The sequence below is a fragment of the Heliconius melpomene genome, chromosome 12 (genome assembly GCF_056956725.1).
Source record: "Heliconius melpomene rosina isolate 202511_hmr_F chromosome 12, ASM5695672v1, whole genome shotgun sequence".
Lineage (NCBI taxonomy): Eukaryota > Metazoa > Arthropoda > Insecta > Lepidoptera > Nymphalidae > Heliconius > Heliconius melpomene.
This window is the reverse complement of record NC_140400.1, coordinates 11802881-11814169: the sequence shown is the minus strand read 5'-3', so window position 1 is coordinate 11814169 and position 11289 is coordinate 11802881. Positions and strand designations below refer to the sequence as shown.

The 11289-nt window shown below is 30.6% G+C and overlaps 1 protein-coding gene across 1 annotated transcript; it reads right to left on the bottom strand.

Annotated features, from left to right (window-relative positions):
- Positions 1–218: 218 nt before the first annotated feature.
- On the bottom strand, positions 219–9094 carry AstC (Allatostatin C). The gene is made up of 4 exons (XM_085194320.1): positions 8968–9094; positions 2221–2321; positions 1845–1978; positions 219–952 (listed from the first exon to the last, which is right to left on the bottom strand). The coding sequence occupies exons 2-4, from the start codon at positions 2305–2307 to the stop codon at positions 793–795; spliced, it is 381 nt and encodes a 126-aa protein (XP_085050446.1). The 5' UTR covers positions 2308–2321; positions 8968–9094; the 3' UTR covers positions 219–792.
- Between the last annotated feature and the right edge of the window lie 2195 nt (positions 9095–11289).

Below are 11289 nucleotides of genomic sequence, written 5' to 3'. Positions count from 1 at the left end.
AAACGTTTGAAAAAATGTTGATCAAAGCAATTAACGCTTGTTTTGAAAGTAGGACAAAGTAGAAAATGCCATTTCTTTTATGGAAATAAATGAAAACGAGAAATGCAATCATTGAAAATCTAATTTTCAATTAATAAATTTTAGTTCTCAATTTTAAAATTCCCATTGTTTGTGACTATTTTAGAAAGAATAATAATAGAAAGGATAATAAAACGCAATTAAGACAAACATTAAATTTATTCATTGACTAGATGTGTACAGGAAATATTTCTAAAAGTACATTAAATTATTTTCTACTAGTTATTTAGATAGATAAAATTATATATTAATAAGTTACTAAAATACATAGAAATGAATGAACAAATATAATCGCATTTTTGATAAGAAAATATGTAAAGAAGAAATTTCCGGGGGAATTCAATGTATTTAATCTGTGAATGAAAGAGTTTAATTTTATTGGTCAAGGAGGTAATTTTGTTAGTGATGTATTAGGTTTTAAGGTTTTCCAGTTTAAGAAATATTATTTTGTCAGTAACAGTGATGTAAAATTATCAAATGATAACAAAATAATAATATTTCAAAATAAACTATGCAGCGTAATAATTACAATAATTTTATATAACATATTTAATATATATAAATGTAACAGTAAGACAAGGATAGCGAATACGTCTAGGTAAGAACAATAATACTCGACCTAATTTTATTGATCTGCGAAATAGATTTATTTACATAATTGTTTTTAAACATTGTCTTGCAAGGAAAATACTAATACAGGAAGCGTCGGTGCATTCATTTGCGGAAGCAGGAGATTGGGTTGAAGTAGCATTGCCGGAAACGGACTTGCCGTTTGTCGGCGCGCCACTGCCGAGCCAGCCTGCCGTCGACCGTTCGTAGGCCCCATCCACGTGGCTCTGCCTGCGGCCAGGAGCGACCGACACGTCCTCCCAATCTAAAGATATTTGCCAAAAACAATGAAGTTTAAGACCTCTGTAAATTCAATTTTACTAAAATACGACCTTCAGTTTTCTTTATTTATCTTTTTTGGGACCAGTCGAGTCGAATAATATCGACTGGCTGTGGGTTCGATCTCCACTTGAGGAAATAAAATATCTATTTAAATTTATATCTTCATCTCTTAGCTCTGGTATCGAATCGTATATTACTGGTAACTGTATGGTATTTGGTATCGTATGCGGCCGTTGAATTCCGGCACTCAATATGCAATGCCTCCAGATTTCGGCAGAAAATGGGGAACGGAGTGTCTTAACACTAGGTTCCCTCTGTTTTCCCTGCTCTGTACGGAATACAGCATGAATCTTTAAGAAATTACAAATATTAAAAAGATTGTAAAATAAATAGTTTATTTTATTTAGTTCAATACATTGAGCATTACTTTTCTAGCTTCTAGGTAACTCGGTGCTAATAGAAATCAGATGGGTAGAATAAAAGCGAGCAATTACAAAGAGACATGCAATTAATATGCTAAGCAGTTGTAAGCTCCGGTAGAAAGTACTTTGTTCGTTCGAATTAACCTAATTTTTTAATCTATAATTATGAAACATGTTATTGATTATCAATTGAATATTAGTATTATATATAAGTTACGGTAATAATGAGAGGCCAGTATTAATGCAGGGTTACAAAGTGAACGTAGTGCAGGTAGTGGGTTCGATTGCCACTCGAGGAAATGAAATTTTTAATATTTCCATTATCTTCACCCATTAACACGCAATGCCTCCAGAATTCGACGGAAAAATGGAGAACTGAGTGTCTTAACACTAGGTTCCCTCTGCTTACCTAGCTGTGAAAAAAAAATATTACCAATGGAATTTAAATATTACCTTTCATCAGTATCGAGTTGCAAGAGTAGTTTGCGTAGCGCGGCCGTGTTCAGAGCGTCCCACGGTACGGAGAGGTCAGCCAGATCGTCGGGACGAGCTATCATCGTATTTTCGATTTGCTCGTCTTCATTCTCCTAATACAGTTGATTCAATATTATTATATGTACTTTAATGTGTTATAATAAAGAATAGCATAACAATAGAATAAAACAATTAATATATATGAAACGTTTTAAATTATATGGAAATTTTAATAAATTCTCTTATTTTCTATTGTTCTTGTAATATTATTAGTATTTTTTTTTATTTTTAATTTTTTGTATATAACTGTATTATAAGAATTATTATATTATTATATTTAATAATAATTATTTACCATTGGTGCGGCAACTACAGTCATAATGAGTGTAGCAAGGACACCCATCACGAGCATCAGGCTGGTATTGTACGACATCGTGTTCATCGTGTGGAGAAAACCTGGAAGATTTTTTTCTTTATTTCCATGCCTATTTCACACTCACTCAATCCATTGTTCTCTCTTTTAAATAATTTTTAAATGTATGAATAAACTGAATAATTCTTAATAAATTCTCACCTCACCAGACCAGAAAAGAAAATAATTTTAATTATAAGCATTTAGCGAATAAAAATCAAACCCATTATCGTCGCGAGCATAAAGAAGCATATTTCATATAATAAAATTATTTATTAATTATCTAATATTAAATAATATAAAAAATCTCAATTGGGCAATGCCTCCAAAATTAGGCGAAAAATAGGGCGTGGAATCTCCCTTTGCCTACCCTGCTATAGGCATATAGCTTGAAGCTGATAATGTAAAATAAGTTTCTTTCACGTAGATGGGTTCAAAATTACTTCTAGACATTGTTCCAGAAAAGTGTTGTCTGTCTGTCTATCTATAAATGACTCTTTATTCAAATTATTTAGTTATAAGCATTAGTAAAATAAACGTAAAGTTTCAATGATGTATCTGAACCAAAGCTTTTTAAGTATAATAATAACAAATAGTTAAGACATTTAGGTTTAGTAGAAACTAAAATTATAGTATACATATATGCACCTATATTATCTAATTATATACACAATTAGTGGTTTACCACAGCTGCAACGTTGCTTAACTAAATCTCAATGACAAATACACAGCAGGAGAAAATGTAGATCGTGGGCAACTTAATTACTCACTTCATGTACTGTTCTTAAGTGTTAGTTAATCCTTGACATAAATATAGATAAGCTAATTGTTCTTCTGTTTATGTAGAATATTTATTTTCTTTTCTTGTAAATTTATTGGAGCTATCCAGTAAGTTTTCAATAAATATATATTGAGGCCGCCCTTCCCAGTCCCCTCGACGGCCGCAAGCCGAGGTTCGAGTCCCGCAAGGGACGCACTTACCGCCGTCGGCATTCTTACAAGTTTTTTTCGGGGACAGAGTACGCTCTTCCCTATCCACCTGGTGTCGCTGTAAAAGCCAATAAGGCTAACAGCATTAACGTAGTTCGAAATAGAAAAACAAAAAGGCCGCCCTTCAATCAGACATGAAGAAGACAGCGAAAATCCATTGGACTCAAAGGTCGCAGGATCAAATGGAGTGGCGAACAATAGGGAAGACTTATGTCTAACAGTGGACTTCAAAAGGCTGATGAATGGATGGATTATTAATATATTTAAAATAATAAAAATATATTAAAACAAAATAATAATAGAGAAGGCTATAACGGTGCAATGGGAAACTTTTGATGATTATGGGTTCAATTCCCATTCAAGGTAATATATTTATTTCTCCGCTCTTTGCGATAAAGTGCAGCCTTGAGTTCTCCTTACCACGCAATGGCAAAAAGTATAATAAAACGCATCATTCTCTGTACTTGAAAACGATGAAATTTTTATATTTCATTCATAATAGAAATATTTTAAATAAATATAATTTGGAAAGCTCACATTTATTTTCATTGCAATATCAATCCAGAAAACACAAATTCCATTTGGCTTATTTCGACGTTTATAGTTTTAAAGATTGAAAGCGTTGGTGGACATAAGTTAATAGTATTGTAGCTTTAGATGGTTTGGTATAAAATATCTACCATATTGAAAACTTAAATAAAGAATTAATATAAGTTGATCCAATATAATTATTTTAAGTTAGTTTCATATATATAACTAATATTTGACAAATAAATAATATAAATAATGTAACATAATTTAAAAAGTACATAAAATAAAAAGACAATCTAAATAGTACAAGTTGAAATAAAGAAAGAACCCCATATGTGCGAACCTTTGGGAAATGCGATGAACTGTCCAATGGAAGGTTATTTCTTTTTTATGATGTCGCCTACGAAGTTTATATCTCAATTAAGCGATCAGGCGAGTGATCCGACTGCATTTATATAACGTATCTATTTCCGATTATACATTTTATTTATAAATATTATTTAATTAAAATTTAAACCGTTCTGGCTCCCCTGCCCACCTACCCTGCTTCCAGTAATATTTTTGTTTAGCTTCACGCTGAATCCCGCATATAGCACGGTAGGCATAGGGAACGCAGTGTTAAGACACTTCATTTTCCAATTTCCCACAACCTTCACGTTTACAGTTGTTGCAATTGCACGCTTGTGCACGCACCACGACAGCTGGCAGTCAAATAGAAAGTATATATTCTTTTTACTAATGATTTTTATATTATATTCCAAAGTTGTACATTAATATTTAGATATATTAAAGTTGTAAAAGCTTTCGATATTATAGCAAACATATATAGAATTAGATATTATTAAATAAAAAGATATCACTCTTTGAAAAATATGAGAATAACGTTTTGCGTCTCTTTATAAGGGAAGTCCCAGAAGGCATCATATCACAATCGCGGCATTCCAGATTCGCCTTGACATATAATTGGATACACGAGATGCTATTTATCAATGAACCCTGAAGGGTCCTGAAGGACACAAAGACATTTTGTGATATTTATGACATCCACTATGAACATACTGCTGTGATAACCTGTTGAAATACCCCACCTACTGGAATATACTAATGGGTTTCCCAATAATGAAAATGTGAAATTCATATAAAAAGATTGCTTCCTATCCTAGATTGGTATTTCATATTTTAAATGAAAAATAATTTCAAATAAAAATTCCATTGGCAGTAACGAGACTTTTATACAAGTTCGATTAAGCTCAACATTAGTATGCAAAGGCGTTGAAAGTGAAAAAATAAATGAAGCAGGATGTTGTGGATGTCTTCTGAGATGCATATATTAGGTACATGTGTATACTCGTATATGTGCTATATGAATCGCTGTAACGAGTTTTTTGTATCCAATTTCGTTATAGATTGAAGATGGGCTGTATCAATCACAATTTGTTGGCCTATATGCATTTAAAATCAAATTTGCGTGATGAGAATTATATAAATGGCTGCCTTTTATATTTCGCATGGGAAATTCTGGTAATAAATGTGATTTTATTTTTTAAGGATTTATATAAATATATATGATAGAGTTCAATTAGTGTTGTTATTCTCAACTTAAATGATAAAATAAATATTAATTGAATTATCTATTAAAGACAATTAAAAAGGACATCCGTCTACGATATTAAGTGCTGCTTTATAGTGCCGAGTGCAATTAACTTTTTAAAGTCTTAGTAGCTAGTTCTTAAGAAAAGCATAAAAGCCCTCTATAAAATATATTTTAATTTAAGAAAATTGCTAAGGAATAATTTATATATTTTTTTATATTTTCAATTTTTATTCCATATAATAAATTACTGAACATACTGAACAACACGTATTTATTTGCGTTATATATATATATAAATCAAATATATAAGAATTGTCTTGCAAAAATAATAATACAACACATAATCAAGAACAAATACATCGTCGTATCATTTTCTATATAATGCTACGAGATGTCGTAGCAATATCCCGTAGCAAATTACAGTACATGCATACTTACGGTATCTAGTAGGAAGTATTAAGCTTATATTTTTATCCAACTGCTCGTATTCTGCGGTATGAGCAGAGAGAACTTCCTAATAACCTCCTCCTTTCTCTATCCTTCATATCCTACAATGATTCTAGCAATATAAATAAGTTGCAACAAGCATATTTGACGTAGCCCGATGAGAACGTATGGCTTAGTTGGTCAGAGCGCTTGGACGGTTTCCAAGAGGCGTGGGTTCAAATTCCTCTACGTTCGATTTTTTTGTTTTTTTGGAAGTATCCTTCCCGTTAAAAGTTTTTTAAGTGAATACAATAGTTACGTCTAAAGAAATCACAGCCACATTTAAACTACATTAACGAGCAACACCGAGTGTTTATATATGTTTTGAAAGTATATTTTACAAATATTTATAATTTACCGTTAAGTCGATGAGCGTTCGAGAAGTATGTCATGTCTTAATAGCTGGTACTATAATTTAAATTAATTCATGTCAAATACATAGTACGAAATCTGTTTTAGATACATCTTTTCATTCAGTTCAATTTGCGAACATAGTAAAATTTATATAGAGATGTTAATAATAAAAGACTGAATGAATATATTTTGGTCTAAACCAGCTTTCAATAAATAATTTAGAAGAATGCTAATCGATTCTATCCTGTTTTGTTGGGGGATGTAGTTAAAATAAAATCACGCCTACACCTTTCTTTTAAATATTAAGTAGTGCTACGTAGACCTTTATATTTAAAAACTCTAAAAGCTTTTTCTGCGTTTTGACCTAATTAATAACCACACTTAGGTATCTTTCAGCCAAATTCTAACTTCTATTTAACACTTTCGCTTATTTAGTTATTGATATTTAGAGCAACTTGTGTATTTTTTTTCCTTCACGCTGTATCCCCCATATTACAGAATAGGCAGAGAAAAGCTAGTGTTAAGACACTCCGTTTCCACTCTGCCGAATTTCCACGCATTACGTGTTGAGTTGCGGAACTCGACGGCGGGCTTTTGCCTTAGTGCCAGAACGAAGAAATGGAAATATAATAATAATTCATTCTCCCGAGTAGTGAACCCCCTTGTGTCCCTATGACTACGAATAATATATTTATTTTTATATTACTTTAGTTTTACCGAAATGTCTTGTCATTGTCACAAATATTCGATTGGTAAAAGGAAATTTATCTGTAAGTTTTCCCGCCAATAGATATTAGACGGACCACATAGTTTTATTTAAATGAAACTTTTCAAAACAAAATTATGAAATATGTCATTATTATGTATTAAATGAATAAATTTGCAATGTTTGCCGTAAGACCACAGTATAAAGATTCTTTGCATTTATTAGGAAAGTTTCTTAGTATTTACGTAAGTTGAATATATTTCATAACGTGGTGGTGTTCGGTTACCGAGCTATAGCAAATATTTTTAGCTATTTTTTGAGCTATTTTTTCTTAATATGATAGATGCCGAGAATAAATAAAGTTTATAACTTTCAACATTCTACGGTTTCGGTGTTATGCAAATTTAATAGCCATAAATAAGGTTAAGCTTAATGACCATTAAGCTGGCTATAGCCCCGGAACTTAATTGTGCTACATATTTAAAACGTCATACAGAGCTAATTGAAGGTGAAGATATAGAAGAGAGAGTACCTCTTAAAATATTTTTAAAATTACTTTTAGAATATATATTTTCAACTTATTTAACGGTTTGGTAAATAGGTTTGCCTCCAGAATTCGGCGAACAGTGAAGAACGGAACTGTCCTAAAGGAAGGAAATGTTTTAACACTAAGTACGCAGAAAGAACCTGGGAAACGTTCTTTCTGCCTAAACAGCTGTGTGGGCTATACAGCATCAACCAAAAAAATACTTACATTATATTTCTTACAAAAAAAAAACTGTCTTATGTGCTTAAAACTAAACTTTATTACTTATAAAAAATAATCTCCCAAGTATTGACTTTCATTGTCATAAACATGATATTTTTTTTGTGTACCAGTAACTTTTACGTTTTTTATTTTCACATTTTTCTGAATGTTGTAGAACCAAAGCGAACCTTGTGATATCATTTATTTCAATTTAATAATATCTGTTTTATAAGTATCCTTAATGATGTTACAATAATTAATTAATAATGGTCAGAATGTATGTTTATTTAAAAAAAATACAAAGTTATATGTAATAAATAAAGCATAATTAAAGTTTTTATTTTTGTTTTAGCCTAAATACCTTAGTTTTCAATTTAAGGTTACTTAAAGAGATTTACATAAATACAGTACTTCCATATTAATTTCAATATTCAGTAGAGTCTGAAATTAGTATTGGATTTAAAATTAATTAAGTTTTTTCAATTTATCTTTAAGCTCGCTGAATAAAAATGTTAATACCTTTGTTAGAGTTATCGCTGTTATGTAAATATTCTCTTTGATTTGTCTTTTTTGGACAGAAAAGAGTTTTTATTCTATACGTTATTAAAAAAACATTGAATAAATAAATACGTTTTTATGAAATTTTATTACAAATACTATACGAATGTTCTTTTATTTTTAGTAAATAATATATCAAACGAAATAAGTTATAAACCATTAGTGTAAATTTTAAAATCTCTTGATTTATCTAACAGGCAAACAATTTTTTTTCTATTCATAATCATCGCAAAGACAGGTAATTGAAGATTTTTTTTAATACATTTTTATATACGTAACAATATTTAAATATGTATTATATATAAAAATGTATATATTATTTTGAATTGATTTTAAAAGGTATCGTTACCAATAAAATTTTAGTCGTATAATACAAACATGTAAAAATTTAAAATGATAGTGACGAAGAATAAAAAAATATTATTAGTTGTATTTAATGCGTAAATATACTTTTTCAAAGTTAAAAATTATAAATAGAAATAGAGATAGAGATATATTTATATTTTGTACCAATGAAGAACTTTAGAATATTTTTTATTCATATGTATGTATATATATGCATAAACATACATATAGAAAGTAAACAGTGACGTAAAGAAATAATAAAAGATTTTATATATATGAATGTATATGTATATTTGTTATAATATACATATGTATGTTTAAAAAAAAACTTTTTCTATTATGACAAAAATAATAAAAACACATTCATAATTGACTTACTTGACCGTAGCTAGACAGTGAAGATCGAACTTTCAGTACTATCAGGATATCTGGAGGCTGACGAGTCGATGGTTCTAAAGCAAATGGGAGCTTGATGACGGCGTACGCGATTATATACCACGCGGCGTCGTCCTCGCGCGTAGGTGACGGCCTTACAACCCTACCAAGAGGGTTAATTAATCTGTTTCATTCGAGTTTATGCAAGAGAAAATACTATTTTACTCTTGATTAGAACAAAGCCTCAATAATAATTATTATTTCATTTTTGTATCACGTTAAAGAGGTGCTTTACGCATTATGTTACAGACAAATTGTTTATTGCATTGAAATAACAAGTACCGTACCGAGTATTCATAAGTGCTTATACTGTCTACATATTTGCTATATTTGCCAATAATACACTGAGTAGAATCAGAACTACCACTTGAAGTATAAATCAGAAACAGAATACATATTTTTTTTTTTTAATAAAACTATTATTATAATTAGAGATCTAGTAACAAGGATACCTACGTACTTTCGAGGCATTGCGTGTTGAGTGGCGGAACCTAACGCCGGGCTTTTGTCTTAGTTATATAATTAATAAATAATATCGTGTCATCAGTCGTGGCGCAGGGGCACAAAGTGTGTCTATAAAATCGACTGGTTATGGGTTCTATTCCCCACTCGAGGTAATAACATAATTATTTATATTTATATTTTCATTTCTTCGCTCGGGTGTTGAGTTCCGCCATTCAACACGCAATGCCTCCAGAATTCAGCGGAAAGTGGAGAACGAAATGTCTTGACACTAGGTTCCCTCTGCCTACCCTGTTGTGTGCGGGATACATCGTGAAGCTGATTTGACTTGATTAAAGTCACACCTTTGTGCCTCTATCTACCTTTGTAATAATATTGTTGTCTCATAAATGAGTAGATAGTAGAGATTCGTAGGTACCCCAGTAGGCGGATATGAAATATTATTTCATGGTAAAGTTTCATAATTTTCAATGTTTTTACTATTAGTTTAGACAAAATTGTGTTTGCGTCGGATTAAGAGGCACGTGTACAGAGACGCTTTGAGGCAGTCACGTTTGCTACGATTTAAGCTCAAAGCTGCCGGTATAGAGATTAAATTGAATTACATGAAAAATCGTTTTTACTTCGAATCGTATGAATATTTATATATATTGTTTGTGTTATTTCTGTTATAAATTGTACATTGAAAACTCCAAGACTTTAAAAAAATGTTTAAAAAGAAAACAATGAAATGTCTACACTGGATATTGTTTAAGCATATAAGAGTATGGAAAGAATCTCGAGATTAAAAAGTCAATCAACGTTGATTACTATTGGATGGCTTAATCTGCCTCGCTATAACAAAGCAGATATGTATGAAAGGAACGTTTTAATAAATAAATTAAAATTTATTTTTCCTTTTATGTTTCAGTACATTTTACCTTGATTTTTCATACATAATATTTATTTATTTAAGGAAAAAACCGGTTAAGTGCGGGTCGGACTCGCCTACCGAGACTTCCTTACCAATTTCGGGATTATAGGTCAATAGGAAGTACAAAAAAACAATAATAAACTATAGTTTGCTGGATGCTTGTTTCTTTTGATTGGGGTGACCTAAAAGCTTATTTTTTTCTATCCTTTAAGATCCCTTAAGAGTAGACTTAACTATTTGATATTAATTTCAGTTATACCTCTACTTGGTATCGAGGTAAATGGACTTGGCAGGCGGACTGACCGACAGCTAAATAATCCTTTAAGCATTTCGTTTACCTTTTGAGGTACGGAACTCTAAAAAATATATTGTTTAATATATTTATTGATGAACTTGTAGATCAATAATTACTTATATATAACAATATACAGATTCTATACAAAAATAAAAGCTGAAATTGAAGAGTAGAATAACAATGAGTTGTATTACGAAATATACAAAACTTTATGGTCAGAGTTGTTGTTTATAAATTTAATCAAAAATAATATTAATTCACAGTATATACAAACGTAAACGAAAGTTAACAAGAAACTAAGAGCTCGTGGAAAATTATTTGCAAAATAATTACAAGCTACGTCCATTTAAAATATGAAAAGCTCTTAATTACATGCATTAGTTATTAGTGCTTAAAATTGTTTCACTACATTTTGTGAACTTCATTTTATAGCGGAAATGTGTAGCGCCTGTTGCACGGGACGTGTGCTGGCGGTCGTTATTACAGTTTTTGAAAAGAGGATACATATTAAGCGTATTAGTAGAATTGTACTCTCCGGGAAATAATAGTAATAATAAGTCCTAGATAATAATAATTATTAAACATATTATATTAT

Bases quoted from the DNA above. Each gene is read 5' to 3' on its own strand.
- AstC (XM_085194320.1), bottom strand. From the start codon at position 2,307: ATGAACACGATGTCGTACAATACCAGCCTGATGCTCGTGATGGGTGTC. The intron at 1,979-2,220 runs GTAAATAATTAT...CAACTGTATTAG, and splicing joins CTGTAGTTGCCGCACCAATG to GAGAATGAAGACGAGCAAAT. The intron at 953-1,844 runs GTAATATTTAAA...AAATATCTTTAG, and splicing joins CAACTCGATACTGATGAAAG to ATTGGGAGGACGTGTCGGTC.